The sequence below is a fragment of the Fonsecaea monophora genome, assembly GCF_001642475.1.
Source record: "Fonsecaea monophora strain CBS 269.37 chromosome Unknown Scaff59, whole genome shotgun sequence".
NCBI lineage: Eukaryota > Fungi > Ascomycota > Eurotiomycetes > Chaetothyriales > Herpotrichiellaceae > Fonsecaea > Fonsecaea monophora.
In genome coordinates, this window is record NW_019173990.1 from 163,424 (window position 1) to 188,444 (window position 25,021).

At 53.0% G+C, this 25,021-nt stretch overlaps 7 protein-coding genes across 7 annotated transcripts; 3 read left to right on the top strand and 4 right to left on the bottom strand.

Moving 5' to 3' along the window:
* Window positions 1-636: 636 nt before the first annotated feature.
* On the top strand, window positions 637-2,037 carry AYO21_07581 (hypothetical protein; the record flags this gene model as incomplete). The annotated part of the gene is made up of 1 exon (XM_022657535.1): window positions 637-2,037. The coding sequence occupies one exon, from the start codon at window positions 637-639 to the stop codon at window positions 2,035-2,037; it is 1,401 nt and encodes a 466-aa protein (XP_022510200.1).
* A 1,038-nt stretch (window positions 2,038-3,075) lies between these two features.
* On the top strand, window positions 3,076-5,120 carry AYO21_07582 (hypothetical protein; the record flags this gene model as incomplete). Its single annotated transcript, XM_022657536.1, has 3 exons — window positions 3,076-3,144; window positions 3,219-3,341; window positions 3,435-5,120. The coding sequence occupies 3 exons, from the start codon at window positions 3,076-3,078 to the stop codon at window positions 5,118-5,120; spliced, it is 1,878 nt and encodes a 625-aa protein (XP_022510201.1).
* Window positions 5,121-5,916: 796 nt separating this feature from the next.
* On the bottom strand, window positions 5,917-7,769 carry AYO21_07583 (hypothetical protein; the record flags this gene model as incomplete). Its single annotated transcript, XM_022657537.1, has 4 exons — window positions 5,917-6,213; window positions 6,279-6,720; window positions 6,796-7,247; window positions 7,308-7,769. The coding sequence occupies 4 exons, from the start codon at window positions 7,767-7,769 to the stop codon at window positions 5,917-5,919; spliced, it is 1,653 nt and encodes a 550-aa protein (XP_022510202.1).
* Window positions 7,770-11,335: 3,566 nt separating this feature from the next.
* On the top strand, window positions 11,336-14,086 carry AYO21_07584 (hypothetical protein; the record flags this gene model as incomplete). Its single annotated transcript, XM_022657538.1, has 2 exons — window positions 11,336-11,902; window positions 11,957-14,086. The coding sequence occupies 2 exons, from the start codon at window positions 11,336-11,338 to the stop codon at window positions 14,084-14,086; spliced, it is 2,697 nt and encodes an 898-aa protein (XP_022510203.1).
* An 889-nt stretch (window positions 14,087-14,975) lies between these two features.
* Window positions 14,976-15,533, bottom strand: AYO21_07585 (hypothetical protein; the record flags this gene model as incomplete). Its single annotated transcript, XM_022657539.1, has 1 exon — window positions 14,976-15,533. The coding sequence occupies one exon, from the start codon at window positions 15,531-15,533 to the stop codon at window positions 14,976-14,978; it is 558 nt and encodes a 185-aa protein (XP_022510204.1).
* A 2,293-nt stretch (window positions 15,534-17,826) lies between these two features.
* AYO21_07586 (hypothetical protein) lies at window positions 17,827-19,560 on the bottom strand (the record flags this gene model as incomplete). Its single annotated transcript, XM_022657540.1, has 2 exons — window positions 17,827-19,454; window positions 19,515-19,560. The coding sequence occupies 2 exons, from the start codon at window positions 19,558-19,560 to the stop codon at window positions 17,827-17,829; spliced, it is 1,674 nt and encodes a 557-aa protein (XP_022510205.1).
* Window positions 19,561-21,498: 1,938 nt separating this feature from the next.
* On the bottom strand, window positions 21,499-24,836 carry AYO21_07587 (hypothetical protein; the record flags this gene model as incomplete). The annotated part of the gene is made up of 4 exons (XM_022657541.1): window positions 21,499-22,037; window positions 22,100-22,280; window positions 22,342-24,573; window positions 24,633-24,836. The coding sequence occupies 4 exons, from the start codon at window positions 24,834-24,836 to the stop codon at window positions 21,499-21,501; spliced, it is 3,156 nt and encodes a 1,051-aa protein (XP_022510206.1).
* Window positions 24,837-25,021: the final 185 nt, after the last annotated feature.

A 25,021-nucleotide genomic window follows, 5' to 3' on the forward strand; every position in this document is an offset into this window, starting at 1 on the left:
CAGCAGCAGCAGCAGCAGCCGCCGCCATTCAGCTGACAGGATTTCCCGGGTGTTGTGTCGCACCCGACCGCGAAAACCTTTGGGCGATTGATTGGCTCACGGGGATGGCTGATTTTCAGCTCTGCATTGGAGACAGTGACACCTGGACCAGCGATATCTTGCGTCCAGTTTCTGGTGTCCAGTGTCTGGTAGAATATGCTGCAGGGAGAGGTAGGTCCCGCCCAGCCCAGGCAGCCACCAACTAACACTGTCCACAAGTCCCGTGTAACACACCTTTGGTGCTGCAAGATTCATGATTGTCGGCAAACTCTTACAGGGATGGTGTCGGTGCGAGGTCGAGACTCGTCCAAATGGCCAACTCAACTCAGTTATGCGTTTGTGCGTCAGACGTGTCCTTGCGAGACTGTGGCTTGCGTTCATGGATGAGCAACGGGGTGCAGGTGCGGGTGCGGGTGCGGGTGCGGCTGATGTTGCTCTTCTTGGAGGAGGAGGTATGTACTGTATGTAAGGCTCTGCTATAAATGCCCTTGGTCCCTACACCTCGTGGACATTCTCAAGTTCAATCGCCCTTGGATCCTATTTCGCGTTCATAGAGCAGCTTCATACAGAAAATATCACGTCGATCAAGCATCAGCAATGGTCTCTCACGAGTTCAGGCGAGTCCCGCCTCCTCAGGCCTCCATGGGCCATTGGCTCCCCCAGGACCGGGCCCATATCAAACAATGGCTCGCCACCAAGCTGGAACAGCTCGACAAGAAGCGACAGCTTCACAAAAAGGCCTCTGTCACGCTGGACCCCAGCATCGTCGCCCTGCAACAACTCGTCGTGGCCAGCCCCAACCTCACCAAACTCTCCAGTGACATGTTCACCCAGATTCCCCCTGCCTACAAGGACGATCCTACTGGCAAGCCCCAAGTTCGCGATTTCGACACGATGCTTGGACTCGTCGACATGATTCTCAAAGAAGGACCACAATGGTTTGACATTCAGGACCCGCCGACTGCCATGGGGTTGATTGGGTTTCCCATCAACGCGATTCTGGACTGGCCGATGGGCACCTTAGCGGGTTACCTCTTTTTCTTGGACAGCCAGGTCAACAGCATGTGGCGAGACATCCTGAACGTCTGGGGCTCATTCCTCGAGAGTCCGGCGTCGACCAGTTGTCTCAACGAAACCAGTGGGTGGCTTTCTGCTGATGCTTTGAACATTCTAGCCGCCAAGGGGAATGATGGCAAGACAGATTACACATTCCAGCAGCTGTATGTCTGCAACCCGTCCCTTCCATTCTTTGGGTTTGGTTCCTGGGATCAGTTCTTCACTCGAAAGTTCAACCCCGGGATCCGGCCCATCGCCTTTCCGGACAATCAACCCACAGCAGAGCAGCCGGATCCGACGCGAGTCATTGTCAATGCTTGCGAGTCGACACCTCTCCAATTCGCCACCAACGTCAAGCTGCACGATACCTTCTGGCTCAAGGAGCAGCCGTACTCTTTGGCTGAGATGCTGGACAATCATCCCTGCACCGAGCAGTTTGTGGGTGGATCGGTGTATCAGGCATTCCTGAGCGCCCTGTCGTATCACTGTTGGCATACACCAGTATCTGGAAAAGTGGTGGCCATTCGTCAGGTGCCAGGGTCGTACTACTCGGAGAACCTCTCGCAGGGTTTCGATCCAGGATCACCCGACGCCGCCGCCCCGAACAACTCCCAACCGTATATCTCGGCCGTGGCAGCACGCGGGATCATTTTCATCCAAGCCGACAACCCTCAAATCGGACTGATGGCCATCGTGTTTATCGGCATGGCGGAGGTGTCTTCCTGCGAGTTTATCGTCAACGTAGGGGAGCGGGTTGACAAGGGCCAGTCGATTGGTATGTTTCACTTCGGAGGCTCAACCCACTGCATGATATTCAGGCCGCAGACGAATTTGTCCAGCCACAACTTTGTCATCCCGCCGCCATGGGACCCTAATGCCTCGACCAACCTACCTGTCTGTAGTGCGCTGGCTGTGATTACGCCGCCTTCAGGTGGCGATTGAAGGAAGACCGGAGGAATATCAATGGATCACGAGCGATGCCCAGGGGTTCACGGTATCTGGCGAGCTGGTCAGAGATTTGGTAGTTGGTCAGTGGCAGATAGCCTTTTGTTTACCTTGGCACGTGCTTGGGTGCCAGATACTTGCGGCATCAATTCCGCTTTTCCTCCAATACATTGCGCCATCCTTTCTCCAATAACAGGTTCGTTCCACTTTCCTTGAAGACGCTGCTGAGCAAAGCACGGCAGATGCATCGGCTGCTTACCTAGTACCTAAACTTGAACAACCGTCGGACACTGAAGCCGGAAACTGGGGTTTGTTTCCGGTGGGGGGCCTTAAGAGGAGGAAATACAGGACGCACTCATCACACATACCTACACCTACGAGGTACACATACAAGAAAGATTGGGGCCACCATGGGGACAGGTCCAGATCAAATGCTCGTTCCTACGACATCGGCAAACAAGGAACCAGTGCCCAACCCCACACACCGAGAGTGATGGACAAGCAGAACCAAGTTCGCCGCCCACACACACAACACACATACCCCTCCGCCCTGGATTTCCCTTCTGGTTATTCGTTCGAGCTTCATTGACTGGCCGAGCTACTTCTCCATTCCATCAAGAGCCGAATCAATGCGCCATAATAACCCTGAACAAGTAGTTGCTGGGACCTTTTACCCCAGTAGATCCCCTTGCCGCCATCCTCGGCCAGCATCGGGACACCACCGCCTCTTCCTTTGTTGCCCATTGAGTATTTGAGTGAATGGCACTGCGATATTTGAACTGAACCATCCGTCTCTCTAATTCCCCCTTCCGGTCTCAGCTCTAGTTTGTTGTGCATCACGCGTCCAGAGTTTGTTGCTTGATTTGGACCTCTCTCCGTTTGACCCACGAGCTTACCTGCGAGAACTGCCCATCATACAGAGCAGACCTGGCAACCTAACTTTGAGCAGGACCACCACTTGCAGACCGAGCTCCGCCATGAGTTCGTACTTGAAATCGTACGCCTGGCCTGTCTGCGCTGATAGAGGGTGCAGACATGCAGACTGACCATGACTCGACCAGACCCTACACCACCTCAACCGCCTTCTTCGAGGCCATCTCGGAGGTAAAAACCCCCCGGAGAAGTGACTTGTCCCGTGAATGTGTCCCGTTTCACTGACATCAAACCGCAATGCGCAGGCCGGCATCACTCATGTCTTTGTCAACCTGGGCTCGGACCACCCGTCCATCATGGAGGCAATCACCAAAGGCCAGAGGGAAAAGGGAGTGAACTTCCCCAGAGTCATCACCTGCCCCAATGAGGTACGCAAGGAAAGATGGGAGAAAGATGAGTGCTGGTGCGGCACTCTTAGCAGCTCTGGATGTGAATGCTGAAACATGAGGAATCTCATCTAGATGGTTGCGCTGTCCATGGCCGACGGCATGGCGCGCTTGACGAACAAACCCCAATGCGTCATTGTCCACGTCGACGTCGGAACCCAAGGTCTGGCTGCGGCCGTCCACAACGCCTCCTGCGGCCGCGCACCCGTCCTCATCTTCGCCGGCCTCTCCCCCTACACCATCGAAGGCGAGTACCGAGGGTCGAGAACAGAATACATACACTGGATTCAAGATGTGCCGGACCAGAAACAGATTGTGGCGCAGTACTGCAGGTATACCGCCGAGATCAAGGGTGGCAGGAATGTCAAACAAATTGTCAATCGAGCTCTCCAATTCGCGACCAGCGATCCCAAGGGACCTGTCTATCTCTACGGGGCCCGTGAGCCTATGGAGGAGGACATTGAGCCATACTATCTCGATCAGCAGGTGTGGGGACCTGTGGCTCCCGCAGCTCTGCCACAAGAGGGCGTGGCGCTCATCGCGGAGGAACTGGTCAAAGCTACAGAACCCTTGCTCATCGTGGGCTACACCGGCCGCAATCCTGAGTCGGTGGCTGCCGCCGTGGCTTTGGCGGACAAGATCCCTGGTCTTCGGGTCCTCGATTGCGGAGGTTCCGACATGTGTTTTCCATCAGATCACCCGGCGGCGCTGGGACTACGGTATGGTAACGACCGAGCCGTAACCACTGCGGATTTCATTCTAGTGGTGGACTGCGACGTCCCTTGGATTCCTAAACTGTTCAGACCTAAGCCAGACGCCAGAATCATTCACGTTGACGTTGACGTGTTGAAGCGGCAAATGCCCGTCTTCTATATCTGGGCGTTTGCTCGATTCAGCGCTGATTCCACCACCGCGTTCAAGCAGGTGAACGAATATCTGGCCTCAAACGAGAAGCTCTCTGCGGCTTTGTCAGACGAGGCCCACGCCGCGGCGGGGAAGAAGCGACAAGAGTTATATACGGCACGCTGGGGCGAATTCAAGGCATTGGCCAAAATACCCGAAGACCCGGCAAATACGGCGATCAATCCTCACGTACTGGGCGGCCAGATTAGAGCAGCCGTGCCGCAAGACACCATCTTCGCCGTCGAGGCTGTCACCCTGAGCACCTTCATAGCCGACCAGATAGCTCCCGTGCAGGCGAAGACGTGGATCAACTGCGGCGGCGGGGGGCTGGGGTGGTCCGGGGGCGGTGCGTTGGGCATCAAACTGGCGTCGGATTTTGAGAACCGCGACGTCGCGGCCGGCGACCGGTTCGGCACCAACAAGGGCAAGTTCGTGTGCCAGATCGTCGGGGACGGCACGTTCATGTTCTCGGTGCCCGGGTCCGTGTACTGGATCGCGCGACGGTACGACATCCCCATCTTGACCGTGGTGCTGAACAACAAGGGCTGGAACGCGCCGCGGCGGTCGATGGTGCTGGTCCACCCGTTCGGCGAGGGCAGCAGGGTCGACAACAAGGAGCTGAACATCAGCTTCGACCCAACGCCCGACTACGCGGGCATCGCCAAGGCCGCCACGGGGGGTCAGGCATGGGCCGGCACCGTGAGAACCGTGGCGGAACTGCTGGACGCGCTGCCCCAGGCCGTCGAGGCCGTCAAGGGTGGCCGCTGTGCCATCTTGGAGGTCAAGCTGTTTGAGAAGTTGCCAGACCCTGAGGAGGCGAACGTGAAGACGGCGGTCGCGGCGCCGAGTAGTGGGTGATGCGTCTAGATGACTGACAACCTGCCTACCTAGCTAGGTGGCCCATGATGGAGATATGTCTGTAGGTAGGTAGGTAGGTAGGTGAAATAGGTGACACATGGCAAAAACGTACATAGATTGATATCACGCACAAATACCCAATCAACTATTGAACACTCTGATCGGATCTGATCGGATGGCCTATTCATCGGCCAGTTCCCTGTACATATATTCCGTGACACACACACAGACATGCTAGAGGGATAGGGACGGGGATGGGGAGAGACAGAGTGCTCAGGTATGTAGAGATGCATTGACAGTACATGTCCACACGTCGACACGTCCATAGGCCGTATTCGTACTCGTACTCTTACTCGTACAGTACGTGGATGGTAGATGGTAGATGGTAGATGGTAGCATCACACAGTCACACGCAGTAGACACGCAGAATGGACGCAAACTCAGCAAGACTCAGCGAGATATAGGTAGGTACGCAAAAAATGTAATAACATTATTTGCTACGGGACAGGTCATGATGATGTGGGTTCTTCATTTCCCCTCCGACTACTACTACCACCGCCGCCGCTCACTTCTTCCCCTTTGTCAGGCAATCGTCCAGGTCTGGCGATCCTGTCTTTCTATTTTGTAAGAAAACAGGGTTCCTTCTTATCTTCCTGTGCGCATCACAAACTCGTTCTCGACAAAGGACCAAGATCCAATACAGCCGGGTCACCACTAGTTGGGCAAAGACGGCTGCATACATATCTTTTCTTCCCGAGATAGCCCGAGATGGCGCTCGGTTGAAAAAAAAGTCCATCTAAAAGACGGAGCCCTTCCTCTCGACATCTGCGACAATCTCCTTGTTGAGGATACCGCCCTCACTACCCATGTGCTCGGCAAAAGTCTTGGTAGGCTTCCACTTGCTCGAGGTACGCGGGGTTGACTCTTCCATCATCTTGTCAACTTGTTCCAAGGTCAGACCCTTGGTTTCGGGGACGAGGAAGAATGCGTAGACGAATGCACATGTGCACAGGCCGCCCCAGATGAAGAAGACCGAGGATTTCAGGTTGCCTCTGTCCTCGTTGACCATGTAGGGTGTAATGACAGCAATGATCTAGGGACGAGGTCAGTTTAACCGATCCAAAGCACTCCAGGATAGCACCACGGGAGGCTACTTACGGTATTCCAGAGCCAGTTAGAGGCGGTCGAGAGACCCACACCTCGGGAACGGATCGGAAGAGGGAAGATCTCTCCGATGACAATCCAGGCGCCAGGACCCCAAGTCGAGGCAAAGAAGAAGATGAAGATGGCAATAAAGGCAATCTGTGCATTGACCGCCGAGATGTTGTTGGCAATGCTGTCACCGTCGGCGTTGGTATGGGTGTGGTTGAAGCCGATCGTGACACCGATGATGGCGACAAGGAATTGGCAAATAAGCATACCCAAGGCTCCCCAGACGAGCAAAGGACGACGGCCGAACTTCTCCACCGTGTAGAAAGAGATCGGTGTGGAGCACACGTTGACCAGCGTGAAGATCAGGGAAATCAAAAAGGTGTTGTCAATGGCGCCAGTCGACTGGAGGAAAGGCGTCGAGTAGTAGAAGATGAAGTTGACACCGGTCCTGCGAAAGTGTCAGCCAACTGCGGACGCTACAAGAGGCAGAGCTCGGGTTTTGCTCGTGGGGCATTTTACTCACCACTGCTGCATCATCTGCAACGACGTCCCGAGAATAGTACGACGCAGGTTGGACTTTTGATGCCACAGGCCTCCCTTGAAGCAGTTGTACCAGCTGGAGAACCAACCAGAGGACGGAATCATCTCACGCTCGTACTCGTCATTGGCGATGATTTCGGCAATTTCCACTTGGATGTACTCGGAATCAGTAGGCTGACCGCGGAGGCGAGAGAGTGCCTGCATAGCCTTCTCAATGCGGCCTCTCTTGACAAAGTATCGAGGTGAGTCAGGCAGGAACACCAAACCACCGCCGAGGATCAGACCCCAAGCAAACTGAATTGCGATGGGAATCCGATAGGAGCCAGTGTCTGATCGGTGTTCCGTGGCATAATCGACACAGGAGGCCAAAAGGATACCGATCGTGATGCAGAATTGATACCCAGCCACGAGGGCACCGCGAACCTTTCGAGGACACTATAAACACACGACAGTTAGCAGGAGAGCAACGAAAATACACCAGTAGCCGCGACTTACGATTTCACTCATATACAGAATCACAGTGGCGCTTTCGAACCCGACACCGAAACCAGCAATCAGACGACCCGCGACAATGACACCGAGACCGTGACCGGGCCCAGTGATCATTTGAATGACGACACCGATAATATAGATGAGGCAGCCTGTGATGACAGTCCATTTACGACCAATGATGTCGGCGACATCACCGGCAATGAGGGCGCCGAAGAAGGTTCCGCAAGACAGGATGGAGACGATCAGAGACTGGTGGGGCGACGAGAGAGCTGTGGCATCGGGGCCTTCAATGATATGGATGAACAGCTTGGAGCCATTGACACCATTGATGTAACCGGAGTCATAACCAAAGAAGATACCACCAAAGGACGCAAAGGCACAGATGAGATAGGCTTTCCAGGTCACTGGAGCCTCGATGCGATTGACATCGTTGGTAGTAGAGAGAGCACGAACCTCGCCCGGCATGTTGGACTCTTTGGGGGGTTGAAACAAGACAAGGAGCAAAGAAGTGCTTGACAAGAAGTCAAGAGGGAGACAAGAGAGACAAGCTTCTCAAACGAGGAGACAGCATCTCTTTAAAGAAAGCTTTGGTCAGAGGCAATAGGTCCCAAGGGGAAAGTCACAATTGCAATGGAACTCTGGAGCTTTCACAGACCTATGTGGCTTGTTACTGGTCACACGCCTCGGAGGGGTATTGGGATGTGGAGAAAAGTCATCTGCTGCAGGTGATTGATACCAGGAATTCCTAATCTGAACAGGGCCATGACCCATGGGGAGGTCGGTCGAGACTGGCAGCAGAGAGGGCGCGTTGTCCACAGGGCGGTGGAGGTCCCCTCCTCCATCGACACGGCGATTTTCTGGGAGGGAAAGAATCTCCAGATGGAATTTGAGTGGTCGGGCAATCGAAGCAACCCACAGAGCACCATGACAAGGGGAAATGTGGGTTAGTAGCGTGCCAGCGTGCCAGCGTGCCATCGCCAGAGTTTTAGTTGCCCCCGTGATATAGGTGTTTTGGTGAAGAGGCTGCATACCATTGGAAGGACTGCATCACCTTGCAAAACGCGGAGTTACGGAGTTGGTCCAGTTTTGTTTTCCCGCCCCGCGCAGGGAAGCCAGCGAGGCTCTCCAAGCCGAGCTCCCTGCTGATCCATGGGCCTACCGCTGGCCTCCACCGTGGTCCCCAGTTGCACCAGTGGGTGATGTTCGGTGACCTGCCCCAAACAGGACTAAAGGGCTCCGGGGTGGCTGAACGACAGCCTTCTTTGAGACACCATCAGACGTCAGAGGCGGCGGCTCCATTGGCCACGGGTGCTCGCCAGAAACTTTCAATATTGGCATTTTGACGTCTTTGTCTCCCTGCTTGTCTTGGTCAAGGCGAGTCCGGCTGTTTCTTGCTCAATGCTTGGCTCCCTATTGAAGGAACGGGATCCCAGTTCCAGGTCTTAGGACTTTTGGCAGGGAACCCCCCCTCAGTCCCCGTGGGGCAAAACGCTTGCAACCAACAATGGCTGACTGGTGGTCGTTCGTTTAGCACGCTGTAACGTTGGCCAGGGATGTCAAGGTCCGGGGGCGCGAAAAAAGCTTAGGCGATTCGCAAAAAAATCTCGTGAACTAACCTCGACCGAGGACGGAGCCTCCGAGATTAGATTTGCGGAACTCGCTAAGCGGGGATAGGTATCATCGTTGTCGTCCCATGGGGGCGTGTAGAGCGAGTATTACTCGTACTTTTGACACAATGATGAAGACATTTTGTGGCGGGCTGCTCTGGCAGAATTTGACGTTGAGAATCGTGGGACCAAGTTCGGACGAGAGGAGGAATGATAGTGGGAAAGAAGCCAATGCAGCCATCGGTCGATGAGAGATGATAGACGGTGACGGGTGATGAAAGTGATGTGAGTGATGACGACAAGGTGAGAGGAAGGAAGAGCTAGAGCTACTGAGAAAAATTCAAGAGAGCCACTGAGAAGCCCTGGCGCAGGTCAATTTCCTCGGGTATTGGATGGTGCGAAGGTTTGAGCGGGAAACTCGTCCAGCTTGTAGTGCAGGCAGTGCGGGTTGTAACCGCTACCAAAAGTATTTGACAGCAGCTGATCGCGAGCCAGAGGTTGATCAATGGTGCCTAGAATGCCTTAGTAGGCATGTCCAGGCTGACAAGGAAAACTTTAGGGCAAAAGAACCCCGGAGGAGGGGCGTATACCTGCCTAGGATTTACCTAGGGGCTTTGGTTACCATCTACGAGTATTGGAGGTGGCTTCAGGACCACCTCATGAAACCTTTTCTTGCCTGTTTACTCAAGGTGCCCAAGTACACTTTACACCTAGGTAAGTATGTAGGCACGCACTATATACCTAGGTACGCTCTTACGCACCTACTGTATGTCCAAGCGCCTTCCCGTGGCTGCGAGCCGCTAAAATTATTCGGCACAAAGCCAGCAAAGACTTTTCACTCCAGCCATCATCATTATTACAACCTCAAGAACCTCAAACTCCGTCTGGTGTGGCATTTTTAACGGCCAAATGCCCACAACGATGAGACGACGCAAAGTTTTTCTCATTGTAGTTGAGCTCCACTACCATCAGTGGTATGATTGATCACTCCCTCCTGAATCCTTCTAGAATCATGATTCTCTTGCAGCTCATTCACCTGGATGGAGTAGATTCCCATCTCGACTCCACTCCCGCCATGCAACATAGCTTAGTATGACCCGCCTTGGATCTCACTAACGCTCCTTGTAGAGCGAAGATTTGCCGATGCTACCTCACCATGACTGTTGTCGCCTCCGTGCATCCTCTTCATACGAGTACCACTCCAGCACATGGACTCCGCGTGGTCATTTCCACGCCTCAGTGCCCAACAGAACGCATAGGTTGCAACCTTTTCGGCTGCCACCTGCCCCTGCCTCTCATTTTGCTTCGCTGGTATAGCCTTGCCTTATGAGGATGCTGGCTGGCTGACAGTACACTGCGCGCAGCCACAGGATCGTGTTTGGATATCCCAACACTTCCATGCACAGGATCTCGACCCGAAGACGATGCTCGCATCATGATAACGGGTTGTAGCCATTTTGGTTCCAAAAAAGGCCGTCCCTGGTTGGGTCTCTGTGCTTACTCGTACACACTCCGAATGAAGACGAGACACCGCCCTTGGACCGGAGCCTTGTGATACCGAAGTCGATACGAAGGTGGCGTCGACATTTCTGCGAAGTTCCGGACATGATAGTCAGGTTTGGGACATTGCGTTCGTCCATCCTTGCGGCGGACTCATCAGCGTAAATTGATGATGCTCCACTAGGGGCATTACCGAGTGCATGAGCAAGCCCGCCCTGTTGTTAGAAGCGATTGGGACGTACTCCTCCATTGACACAAGACAAGCTTCTTCTCGGCGACGGAGAGATCGTCCAGATAGGCAAGGCTGTCACGTCTGCTAGTCCCTTGCCACAAGTGTCTAGAAGCCAACAGATCAATAGTCAAATGAGGGCAAATTGCTAAACCAGAAAGACGTCCCTCTTCCTTCGAGAGTGTCAGAACTTAGCAGAGCTCTTGCCCGCTTTCAAATGAGTAGCTCGAATGAAGTTGAAAATGCATACCGTTCCATAACTCACTCTGCTTGGAGCTCACATGGTCTTCAGCGCTCCGTTCATGATATGGTAGCAATGTCACCCGGTTAACCGCTTCGCGGACTTCTGTACTCTTTGTGGACTCGGGTTGTGGGAGAAGGCTTAATGGCCAGCGTAGATGCAAGAAATTCTAGGACACGTCTTTTTCGACGGTTGAGTTATCAGTACTAGAGACATCCATGACACAGTGACAAGGACCAGTGATGAATGCCACTGCAGGTTGAGTGCGATTTGTTGTCAAATGCTTTGCCGTAGTAGCGTCAGTTGGAATGTTTGCTCGACCGGATCAATTTACGCGCTCCACGCGCGACGCGTCCCCTGATACGCGACACCTTCTCCAAACCCATGGGCCCCCCTTCTATTCTCCTCTGCACAGAACCTCCCTCTACACTCACTCCCGAACAGGTCGTGCACAATGGCGCTCAGTACTACTCAGCTGCGCGATGAAGCGGTCCGCAATAGAATCAGACTTGCGACTGAATTCCTCGACCCTACCGACGATGAAGCCCGATCCTATCGTGCCGACATCGTTTTGATGCTAAACCGCGGTCTCAGACGACTTGTGGTTAGCATTGACGACATTCGATCCCGTTCTCGAGAACTCGCCGACGGCATCCTCCACGCGCCCTTTGACTATTCTCTTGCCTTCGATGCGGCGCTGAAAAATATCATTGGCACCATTCCTAACCGTGCCCCTTTCGAGCAAGATGAGGACCGTTTATATTACGTGGCATATTCGGGCTCATTTGGGGAGAATACCTGCAACCCTAGAACATTGGAAAGCTCTCTGCTGAACAGAATGGTCTGTTTGGAAGGCATTGTCACAAAGTGCAGTCTGGTCAGACCAAAGATTGTCAAAAGTGTGCATTGGAATGAGAAAAAGGGCACTTTCATGTTCAGAGAATACAGGGATCAGACTATGAGTGCCAATGCCCCTGCAAGTCTGAGTGTGTATCCACAGGAAGATGGAGAGGGAAACGCTGTACGATGAACTCTTGTCCACCTTGTTTTTGTCGTGAAACTAACTTGAATACAGTTGGTCACAGAATATGGCTATTGTACCTATCGCGATCACCAAACAATCAGCATCCAGGAAATGCCTGAGCGAGCACCGGCGGGGCAACTTCCTCGAAGCGTTGATGTTCTCTTGGACGATGACATGGTTGATCGCGTCAAGCCTGGGGACCGAATCCAGTTGGTGGGCATCTTCAGGTCATTAGGGAACAGAAATGCTGGATCGGGATCATCGATCTTTCGGACCCTCATCTTGGCCAACAACATCGTCCTCCTGTCCTCAAAAGCCGGGGGAGGAATTGCTCAAGCCACAATCACGGATCAGGACGTGAGAAACATCAACAAAATGGCTCGTAAGCACAATGTCTTCGACTTGTTGTCGCAGAGCCTGGCGCCCAGTATCTATGGGCACGACTACATCAAGAAAGCAATATTGCTCATGCTCTTGGGCGGAATGGAAAAGAACTTACCGAATGGCACCCACTTGAGAGGTGATATCAACATCCTCATGGTGGGCGACCCTTCAACGGCCAAATCCCAACTATTGCGCTTCGTGCTCAACACCGCACCATTGGCAATTGCGACTACCGGCCGTGGCTCGTCTGGAGTCGGTCTCACTGCTGCCGTCACCTCTGACAAGGAGACTGGGGAGAGGAGACTCGAAGCCGGTGCCATGGTTTTGGGAGACCGTGGTGTAGTATGTATTGATGAATTCGACAAGATGAGCGACGTGGACCGTGTAGCCATCCACGAAGTCATGGAACAGCAGACCGTCACCATTGCCAAAGCTGGGATTCATACCTCCTTGAACGCCAGATGCAGTGTCATTGCAGCTGCAAACCCTATTTTTGGTCAATATGACAGCAACAAAGATCCTCACAAGAACATCGCTCTTCCCGATTCCCTCTTGTCTCGTTTCGATCTGCTCTTTATCGTCACCGACGATATTGATGACAAAAGAGATCGGGAGGTCTCGGAGCATGTCCTTCGAATGCACCAGTATCGTCAGCCAGGGACTGAAGAAGGAGCTCCTATCCGGGAACAATCCAATCAAATGCTTGGAGTTGGTGTCCAAGAAGATCAGAATGCCAGTCAGACATCGTTGGTCTACGAAAAGTTCAATGTGGTGCTCCATTCCGGTTTTATGGCTGGTGAAAGGACAAGAGGAAACAAAAAGATCCAGCCTGTCAGCATGGGCTTCATCAAGAAATACATTCAATATGCAAAGAGCAGATGTAAGCCGGTCTTGACGGAAGAGGCGAGCCACTATGTCGTCAATGCCTATGCCAATCTTCGAAACGACGAACTACAAGCAAACAAGCGCAGAACTAGCCCCATGACGGCAAGAACATTGGAGACACTGATCCGATTATCGACTGCCCACGCGAAGGCTCGACTATCTAGCCGGGTCGAAGAGAGTGATGCAATTGCGGCAGAAGAGATCCTCAAATTTGCCCTTTTCAGAGAAATTGCGGTCAAAGGTGACGGGCGAAACAAGCGACGCAAGACCCGTGATGCCAACGATGATACCTCGCAAGCGGAGAGCGACTCGGAAAGCGAGGACAACGATAGTGACGACGACACCCCATATCGCGGGACGAGGTCCAGCGGTGCTCGAGGGCCCAAGCCACAGACGAGGAGTCAGCGTTCGACCCGCACCAATAACACAACAAACGGTACGTCACGCGGAAGAGTTAGTAGCAATGCGAATGCTGGAAGCGATGATTCAGCGGAGTCGGACGTGCAGGCCAGTTCCTCCCGAAGTCAGCGACAGACGGGTGCAGAATCGCAATTGTCCCGCATGAGCATAGCCAGCTCTATACCCAGTTCCCAGCTACCATCGACTCAAGCCGACTCACAGTCCCAAGGTCCGAACGCAGCAGCGTCTGGAGGGGAAGCAGAGTCAGAGCCAAGCATTTCTCAGCCACGGCTCGCCTCTTTCCGTGCTGCTTTGGGCGGCCTGACCCAGACGTCGTTGTTTCAGAATGACATGGCTACTGTCGCAGATGTCAGTGCTGCCGTTAATCATCGCGTGTCTGAGGCTCGCGGGACTGAGTTCTCCCAAGAGGAGATTACTGCTGCGCTTAGGACAATGAATGAGGCGAATCAAATCATGTTTCTGGAGGACAGTGGGGAGGTTTACACTCTGTAAAGATCATTTGTGTTTTTCTTTGGGTCAATGGATGGCTAGGTGTGCGAACATCAGGCGCTGAGTGATATATATAGTATTGATGTCCAACGACAATGATCAGTGAAACGACTTTTACTCTACGCATTCACTTGCACCTTACTACCAACTTTGACAGCGGAAGACAAAACAGTAGATCGACGCCAGAGGTCATCCGGACGATGGTGACGACGGTTACTCTCACTTGAGATTGTCAGGCTCGATCGCAAACGGCGGTCCTTCAGCTCTCATCGAGGTACATAGCTTGTACGACAAGAGCACTCAACTGAGGCAATATCAAGTATATCAACCGATGACCTGCCATCATGTTGGCCACAACACAATCACAGAGTAAGTACCGCGTAAGTAAGTGGCTTCAACTTCAACGGAGGACACAGAGATTGATGCAGGTGGTCGACATCGATATTCCGGATTGAGACGACGGAGATGGAAATGCAAGATAAAATCTCCAGTACACTAGACGGTGAGATGGAAGGACAAGGAAACTCGAGTATGAACTGGATGTGAATTCCGTTGTACATAACCTTCCGTGCCTCCCTATTGGTATGCAATGCAATATACACTGGCTGGAGTGGGCGCGCTCGGCAAGAACAATTATCCGTCCTGCGCTAGTCCGTTCCCGGCGAGGCCTTCCTCACCTTCATTCAACCGCGCAACCAAACACACAGCAGAAGACGAACCCGTCTATCTCACTCACGCCGCGAGCAGTGAGATCACCTCACTGCGCTCATTGCATGCCTTGTCTTCCTTGAGCCGCCATCCCATCTCACTTCGCTGCAGACAAATCTTGACTTCCACGGACCCCCTCAACAACAAGGAACACCGTCGCATCCCACTTCCAACCGGCGCTCTCTCACTCTTCACTGACAGGCTCTTGCGCTGCCGCCAACTCTGCCTCAAGCTCCCTCACGAACACTTGGGACTGTCTCGCAAACATGTTCCAAGCTTCCCAGTTGGCCCTTGCTTGATAGTCCTCCAGTGTCTGGTCCTGGAGTTGTCGATTCTGGCAGCGCCAGAGGAGTCGGAGCATCTGGACGGGGTTGGCTGTGGTCATGCGCTCCCCAGTGTCACTCGTGTAGGCGTCACTGATCTGTGTCCCCCAGTCTTGGCGGCGTTGCCTCCACCTCCTCACTTGTGCGTCCTCATCTCCCACATGGTGGGCGAGGATCGCTTGCTGAAGCTCACGACCTCTTGCCTGGGTGATTCTTGTAATCTCTTGCAATTGTCTGGTCGTGAGATCAGATTCTGCAAGTATTGTCTGGTGGTGAGAGGCTGACGTTGATGTTGCAGCACTAGCTCCAGTGCCCAGAGCGCCGTGAGCATCTTGCTCGTTCTCTTCGGAGTCGTTGTCTGCATTTCTCCTTTCCCTCCTGGGGGGTACCCGTCGAACCCCTGTCTCTTCGAAGGCCATTCTATCTATCTCTCGGCCCATGGCCGCTTGAATATAGTTCCAAGGCCGGGTTGCCCCCCTGGTATTTCTCATATCGGTAGGCATGAGGTGCCAAATTCGATCGGCGCCCCACCCTTCAGCAAGAAAGATGCGCAGCATTGTGCCCCAGGCGTGCCTCGGGTAGAAGAGGATGATTGATGAGAGGGTGAGTCCTGCGGGAAGCGGAGTGTCTTGATGAGGGTAATGCCCTCCTCGGTGGCGATCACTTCGGCCACGCTCTATGATAAGAGGCACCCTGGTGACGGGGTGGCGGTCACCATCCCTGAGGACTAGGTAATTTTGACCCGATCTGAGCCCCGTGCCCAACCTTGTTGCACCTGTTGGAAATCGGAAGTTTGCAGGTACCAACTGAGGTGTGTCAGAGCGAGGAACCACTGGGCGGCTTCGTGGTGTGCGAGCAGGGTTTGTGTTTGCTTGCTGCCCTGCCGGTGCAGGGGTGGTGGGAAGCGACTGTTGATTCATTGTGTCGACTGAGGACTGAACAATGCTTTTCTCGGATGAGGATCGAACAAGGCTTTTCTTGCTTGACGACTGAACAAAGCTTTGCCTGACTGAGGACCGAACGAGGCTTTTATTGAATGGGGATCGAACAAGGCTTTGCTTGATTGAGGAATGAATGAGGCTTTGCTGGAATGAGGTTTCCAGGAGAATTGTGCTGTGGAATGAAGATGAGGAAGGAAAATTTTGGTCGAAGAACGAAGACGCGCTTTGGGGGTTTGGGTTTGTTTTGTTCTGTCCGGCTGACCTACAGTCGTGAATAGACTGTCACAGCTTTGAACGCGCCAAGGAGGATTGATATCACTCTCAGTACGGTGCACTGAGGCAGTGACTGTCAGACAACTTGCCTCTTGACCGGATACTTGGCTCGATGACCATGCTCGCACTGCAGTCTACAGGCATCGTCAAGTTGCAAAAACCGACTTAAATGCTGAGGCCATGCAAACAGACCGCACTCATCTTCGATGACACCAAACAAGGAGAGGCTGCAAATCCCACGTCATGCGGCTTATACACATGTTCCATGGGTCATGTTGCTTTCCAACGGCCCACTAATCAGCAGTCCTAAACCTCGAACAACGACGAACCAAGATCTCAACTATCTCCGCCCCTAGCCGGTGCTTCCAGCGCTGTCCACGCGACTTGAGCAGCAAACAAAGTCGTCTGATAGCTCACTGATGGCAACTTTCGAAGTGGTAGTCACCAGCTCTACTGTGAGTGTCTGTGAGACAAAGATATTGGTTTCCATGACACACTGTGCACGGCTGGGGAACAACAAGGCTCTGTTTGTCAGGGGTGACTGGCCAGAGTCGGCAGTCGACCTGTTGACAGGACTCTGCTAGTATAGCTGTGAACGCAGACAGGTGATTATGGCTCTCAATCCCGTCCAGCTACCTACAAGAGAACCATGCAAAAGTCTGCGGAGGATATAAAGTACATGGGACTCACAGCTCCATCAGTCGCGGGTTCATGGCCTGCGACGTGATCTGACTCAAGCAAAAGCGATGCAAGTTTCCTTTGGACATTGAATGGCGTATACAATCCATTTTTCCTACCAAGAGACACTGATTTACCACCTCCCAGCAGAGAGATAAGTCCTCCTCAACGGCGCCATGGCCTGTGCATCAAATAAATGAGCAAGAAAGAAATGGGTGGTGCAAACACTTTGAAGCTGCCTCGAAGGCATGCTGCGTATCGAGTGTCAGCTTCACGACTACCAGCAATTACACGCATGGAAACTTTCGAATACAACCGTGCCCACCTGTTCTTAACCATACCCGCCTCGCCGCCTACTATCTTTCGAGATTGATAGAGCAGGGAAGAAACAACTGAAAAGAGATCGTCAGAACCTATGGCTTTGACTGAATGATTCGGTATTGGATTGTCGGTACTAAACACCAGGGCAGATTGCCGTCACTCGCTCAAGTAACTGCTATGACTGCTCAGCCAACATCTGAAAACCAATTCACTGCTCTACTTAACACACCCGTCTCCATCCACTCCACTCCATGAGTCGTGCTTAAATTCGTGCAAGCGATCAGCAGGACGCTCTCACAACAACAGGCCCCTGAGGGGAAACACGACCTATATCTCGGTCGTCATCCTCGGCAAGCGGACGCCCTGAAGTCGTCGTACAAAGTAACCCAAGATCCTATCGTCTACACGGTAGACTCTCCAGGTACCGCCATGGCCATCTTCAAAGACATCCTGTTGCCTCCATGGAAGGCTTCAGTCACAATGCTCATGCCCCATGGAGTCAAGGGAGTGCGTCACCGTGAAACTCTGCCGCATTCTCTATGGCCTCCCGCAACCACTCTTCGTCGTTGTCAGCCAGCTCCGGCAACCCCGAAGACGTCGTTACCTCGTTCTCATCCGAGTTTCCGTCGGCACTATCCCGGTCAAAAGCTTCTGACAATATCACCGCCCACTCGGATTCAGTCTCTTCATACGCAGCTGGCAAGTCAGCGGCCGTCAAATCCAACGCGAGATCTAACCCACCAGGGATAGGCTCCCATGGTAGAGGATCCAAATCGAAGCCTTCAAGCATATCTTGCATCGGCAGATTGGGAGACAACGCGACGTCTTCTCCTTTAATGGCTGAAGTCGAGTTTTCGTCGAGGTTCCCGTTTGCATCTGTGGCCAAATCCGTAGATTCCAATTCGGTGGTGGATTCGGCAAATCTCACTCGCTTGGCAGGTCTCGCTGCGGTTGGAGAGTTTGGTCTTTTTCGCTTCGAGCCGTGTGAGGACAGTGCACCTGAGTCGCTAGCATTTGGCGTTCTCTCTGGCTCCAGGCTACTTTGATGGGAGACAGCGACGTCTTCTGACTGCGGATGTGCAGAGCCAAAGCCCGGTTGCACCGCCTTGGAGGCATCGCTGTCAAGGTCTGCGGTCCATGACAGTACTTCATCCACCAGCCCAGCCGTCAATGCTCCGGCCGGTATCGCTGCCGCGAAGTCATTCAATCTGGCCAATCTGGCGATCTGGACCATCAGAACATAAGACACTGCCGACTCTCGAGCCGTACGTAGTGGCTGAGATGAGACCTGCACATTCGGAGAATCCAGCATACTTATGACGGGCGCCGCAACCAGGTCAAAGATTGCACTTTCAAAGGCTGGGCAATTGCGAATATTCCGGAAGCTGAAGAAGCTCTCGCTCGCAGAGTTGCATGGCCAGTTTGTCATGCGCAGAATGAGTCGCTTGCGTTGGAGACCTTGGCTAGCACTATACACGGTGTCGGCATCGATGATCTGACCAGCACGCACTCGCGACTGGCTCCAGTAACCCACCATGCATTCTTTGTACCGATGCAGGTCTTCGGCCGAATCCCAAAGCTGGTGCTCTCTCCCGTTGTGCTTGAATGTTCTTGTCAATGCCAGTTGTCGAGGGGATCTGTCGTCTCTGGCTTGACGGTGAGGGTATTTCCGAATCGCTGGAGCAGTGGGATTGGGAAACTTGCCCTGGAGTTTCGACGCGCCGTATTTCTCAGTGCCGTCCATCATGCACGGTCGGATCTTTGGTGCAGTGCACAAGGCGGTGACTTCTTCAGCAGAAAGGCTCGACAGGCGGGCGTCGAGTCTCTTCGTCAAGAAATTGGCTCGATTTGCCCAGGCCTTGGATTTCGTGATGCCGAACGACTTGAACTCCTCGATGGCCTTGTACGTCAAGCAGGAGTATATGTCAGTGGCCGACCAATGCCACTGGATGAAGGCGTCAAGGTAAGACCCGCGAATGTGGTTCGGATACTTGCTGCAGAGCTCTTCCAGAGACGCTTCAGGTGGGATCGGTTGGTCAAAATGAGGGAAGGATGGCAGTTCGGAGTAGACACGAGGTTCGTTGTCTGTCCTATGCTCGTGGACTCCTGGTCTCGACCCCACCGATCCTGCTAACGGTGTCAGATAGGTATTTGTATATGGTACTATACAGTAAGGAGACAACTGACCGTACTTCATCGAGGAACGCACTGAAGCACGCTGTTGCTTGTCCATGGGTTGAAGCACTACCGCTGTCGAAGAAGTATCGAAGGCTTTACCGGCAAGGGGAAGAAAGGAGAAGGTCAGGTAGGTACCTGGTGATAGGAAGATACCTGGGGGCCCCTTACCGACGACGGTTGATGCTGTTTGAGGGGGACAACGAGCTGCTGCTGCTGCTTTGTCTCTGCCGTTTTGGCCTTTGAGAGTGTGTCGGAATTGCTGGCTGGCTTTGCTTTGCTTGCTTGCAGAGGGATGAAGTAACGGCTTCTGAAGACGATCTTGTTGCTGTGTTGAGTTGCACTCTGAGAATGCAGATGGAAGAACAGGTACACTTCGCTACTACTTAAGGGTTCGCCGTGGTCTTCAGCATCAGCATCCAACCCCGGCGAGGCTGTGGCATCGAGACGCCTTGCCTTGCACCCAAAGCACAGTTGTCGACAATGCCTGAGCATACTGTCTCGCTGGACGACAAAGCAGCAGCCTTGGCCAGGGGGCAGGGCAGGACTGCGTTCCCCCCGCAAACAAAGGACATCAAGGCAAGATTTTGAGACACTGGAACTGCCTTGGACAATCAATTCAGTTCAATTCAATCTACATGGGGCAGTTCGAAGCAGGGCAGTTAAAGGAGCGGAGCGGAACCAGGCGCGTTGTGAGTCTCAGTTGCTGTACAGGAGGTGAGTCTCATTCGTTGCTAATGGGGGTTGTTCCTTTGTTATGGACAAGACAGTTGACTTTCCTCAAAGCGAGCCAGTGACTGAGCACTAACACAGGGAGAGAGATGGAAAGAGAGAGAGAGAGAGAGAGAAAGAGATATACGAAGCCTTCACTTCAACAGAACTACCCCACCGGCTTCGCGGCATTTCTCATATGCATTGCCAATACCTAATGCCTGATGCATAGACAACAACGAGAAGGACGACAAAAAGGGGGTTTCGACCAATTATTTCTGTCTCGGATACTGAACCCCTCTCTCCCTGATAGATCAGCCTTGTCTGTCTCTGTCTCTCTCTCTCTCTCTCTCCTCCCGCTTTGTCCTAGACCGGACGGCTTTCTGTACGAGCTAATAAAGAATAGACAGACAAAGGAGAACAAAAAAAAAAAAAAACCAAAAGACAACAAAAGCCCACGCGTGGTTGGTGCCCAAATGCCCCAATGTCCAATGTCTGCCAGAGCTCAACCGATCACTCAACCGATCAACTCTACTCTACTCGGCGTCTAGCTACCCGTCTATTGTCCAATTAGGGGGGCCGAGAGGAACTCGCTTAATTACCTCTGTCTTTTCTGTTTTCGTCTGTCCCGTCTGGCTTTTCTGGCTTTTCTGGCGTTTCTCATCTCATCTCATCCCCTTCTCTGCCCCCTCTGAAAAAAATAGTCTGCATGATTGTCCACGTCAAGTCTTGTCGTCAAACAGAGAACCTGAGAACTTTTACGAGGGAGTCACGGTGGTCGGGAAGTCAGGGGAAATTCCCAGCCTCGTCGTGCCTGGTCGAAGCCGCAAGTTGCGGAAGGGCGATTCGGCCAGCCTCGCGTCGATGCCCAAGCCGGACTTATGTACACGGACAAGTGAACTGAAAAGAGACATCGTGGTATCCAATTCGATCATAATTCAATTTGACGACATTTTGATTCTCAACATAGTAGCCGAACAACGATAAGCAAAATAGTGCTCTTGCCATAGAGAGCACCTACATATACCGACTCAGTAACTTTGTACTGATATTTGCAAGGCAGTGGGTATCAGAAAGTCAGGCAGGTGCTAGGTATTGCTGCCGGATGCTGTCCTACGAGGACCACACCACAGACACAATGCCGACAGCCCTTGATGCCAGTCTCCATCACCTCCACCACGCTTATAGCAATGCTGTCACAACCTCCTCCTCTGTGACAGATTTTCACATCTCATCATTATCATCACCCCTCTACCACTTTCGCCCCCGTCACGCCGTCGGCTAGTCATTCACCCTTCAGCTTATCCTGCGTGACCGTGAAGGCGTCATTGAGCAGCGCTTGCTCTTCCTTAATGTGGGTGGCTTTCAGACCCGTCGCGACCGAGGCACTAGGATCTCGGCCTGCGTACATGACGTGCCGTCTGTTGTGGTGCTCCGTCTCATTCAGTAGCGTTTCAATCCGTGGTTGAACAAAACTCCATGCTCCAGCGTTGAGAGGCTCCTCCTGACACCAAACGATCGTCTTGGCGTTCTTATAAGTGTCGAGATTCTCTTTCAATAGTGCCCATGGGAAGGGGTTGAGCTGCTCGATGCGGGTGATTGCAACGTTCTTGATGCCCTTGTCCGCACGGTGCTTATGCAAAGCTGCATACACTTGACCCGTGCATAAGACGACGCGGTCAATCTCGTCTGCCTCAACGATTCCCTTGCCGTGCTCTGGATCTGGGATGATCCATTGGAAGTAGGAATCGCCCGTAAAGTCTTCCAAGTCGGACCGGGCAAGAGGATGGCGAAGAAGCGATTTCGAGAAGAACACAATCAATGCTAGTAGCAGACAGTATGTCAGTCAAGCACCACGTTTTCCCAGGGATAGTGTTTTTACTCACGTTTTCTGAACTGCCTGTTCATCTGTCGTCGGAGAATGTGGAAGTAGTTGGACGGCGTCGTCATGTATGCCACCTGCATGTTGCAGTCTTGGTGCTGTCGATCAAGCTTGTCTGGTGACGGGAATACTCGAGGCTCCTCATTGCAGAGTTGCAGATACCGTTCCATGCGGCCACTGCTGTGCTGTAGGACCAAGAAGTTAGTCTTGTTCATCAGTCCAGACAGGGTTGTGAAAAAAACTTACCTCAGGTCCCTGTCCATCATAACCATGGGGGAGAGAGCAGACGAGGCCAGACCTTTGCAGCCACTTGACCTCTCCCGATGCGATGAATTGATCAATAATACATTGGGCGTTGTTGGCAAAATCTCCAAATTGCGCTTCCCACATGACAAGCGCATTGGGCGACGAGAGAGAGTAGCCATATTCAAAACCCAAAACTCCGTACTCACTCAAGGACGAGTTGGAGATGGTAAAGGCTCCTTGCTCTTTGGCAAGATTATTGAGAGGTGTCCAGGTCGCTTCGGTCTCCTGGTCGTGCAAAACAGCATGACGCTGGGAGAAGGTGCCTCGCTCAACATCCTGGCCGGACACACGAACATGGTGACCTTCAAGACAAAGGGTGCCGAAGGCGAGAGCCTCGGCCGTCGACCAATCAATGCCCTTGCCCTCCTCAACAGCCTTCTTGCGACCAGCGAGAATACGTTTGAGGTTACGATGGACGGTGAAACCCTCCGGGGCATCAGCAATCTTTGCCCCGATCTCTTTCAGCATATCAGATGGAACTCCAGTCGGAGGATGGGGAAGGACTTCAGTGGCGAGCTCCTTGGGCGATTTGAAGCCATTCCAGGCGGAGGTCAGCCATTCCTTGCCTGTAGGTTGATAGTCTTTGCTTCGATCGAAGCTGTCATTGAGCATTCCCCAAACCCATTTCTTGTGCTCGTCGATGTCTTCTTTGGTGAAGGTGCCCTCCTCGATCAGCTTGTCAACATACTTGTCGATTTGAGGCTTGATGGACTCTATTCGCTTGTACATGAGCGGTTGAGTGAAGGCCGGTTGATCCGTCTCGTTGTGACCCTGCTTCCGATAGCAGACAATGTCGATGACGCAGTCTTTCTTGAAATCAGCTCTCCAGTCAGCAGCCAGTTGGCAGACGAAGTTGACAGCTTCTACATCGTCGCCATTGACATGGAAAACAGGGGCGTCGATTGCCTTGGCGATATCCGAGCAATAAGGAGTCGATCGGGCGAATCTGGGATCGGTGGTGAACCCAATCTGGTTGTTAACGATGATGTGGATCGTACCACCTGTGGAGTACGCAGGGAGAGCATGGAAACCCAGCGTTTCGTAGACCACCCCTTGAGCCGCAAAGGCAGCGTCACCGTGAAGCAAGACACCCATCGCTGTTTGGTGTTTCTTCTCGTCATCGTTGTAGTGTTGAATGGCCCTGGTTTTCCCCAGCACAACGGGATCCTCGGCTTCCAAGTGAGAAGGATTGGCAACCAGGGACAGTTGGACGCGCTTGCCAGACGGTGTCGGTCGTTCAAAGTTCATGCCGAGATGGTACTTGACATCACCGGAGCCTTCGTCACTTGCCTCAGTGGTGCCCGAAAATTCACTAAAGATGGACTCGTTGGGTTTGCGGACGACGTTGCTCAGAACGTTCAGTCTTCCTCTGTGCGGCATCCCAATGACAATGTCCTTGATCCCATAGTCCACGCTCCTGTCAATCATGGCTTTCATGCCCGGAACGAGAGTCTCACAACCTTCCAATCCAAAGCGCTTGTCGTTGGGGTACTTCGTGGCCAAGAAAGCTTCAAAGCTGGAGCTCCAGATCAGTCTGTCGAGGATGCGGCGCTTGTCATCCACAGAGTATTTGTACGGGGTTGGCACTTCAATCCGGTTTCTGATCCAGTCACATTGCTCTCGATCCGGAATGTGGATGTACTCAACACCATATGACCCGCAATAGATCTTCTCGCAGGCAGCGATGATATCACGCAGTTTCATCTTCTTCCGCGACTCGGTGGCAAATCTGGGGAGAATACCTGGTCCAAGGACAAATTCTTGGTCCAGGTCGGCCTCCGTAAAGCCATAGTGATCCAGCTCCAACTCTTTTGGTCTGCGGTATCCAAATGCTTCTGCCTCGCCACGAATACCAAGAGGATCGGTCTTGGCTTTGTGATGTCCGGTTGACTGATATGCTCTGACAAGCAGCTGGACTTTCAAGTGATTTGTGACGTCTTCGCCTGCAGTACCAGCCACTGCGCTGGGAGCGAGGCTGGCTGCCCCTTCAGCTTGGGAAATGAGGCCCGGAGGAGGCTGGAATGCTTTCGACACGGGCATCGTTCCTTCTTCCATGTTGTGAAAGTAGGCTTGCCACGAGACATGGACAGACGACGGGTCTTGCTTCCATGCCATGTACATTTCGTCGATGTAGTTCGCGGTGTTGCCTTGCAGGAAGGAATCGTTAGGATCCTGTTGGAACGTTCAGACAATCCTTCTCTCCACACAGCAGCACCTCGGGAGATACATACCACCCCCTTGTTGCTTTCTTCAGCTGCCATAGCATAGCTCCTGCGCTGCATTGAGCTGTGAGCCATAACAGCTAGTGGTTTCCGCCCGGCGACGAGGGCATTGCGACGACCTCCGGAGACCACGCTGACATTGGATGAAGTGCAGAAAGCCCTTGAAGCTTGCGCAGCTCGCAAGGGGAGCTTGCCCGCAGCATAGCGATACATGATGTGGGTGGTGATGGTGAGCTAATGATACAGAGAATGATCCATAGGAGAAGAAAACAGGTTCAAATGAGCGAACCGCACCTGAGCCACACCACTGACGAGAGAGTGGAAGGCGGTAGAGACTAGGGATAGACAACGAAGAGTCGAGATTGAAGGTGCAAGAAGCGGAAGTGTGAGGAAGTCCT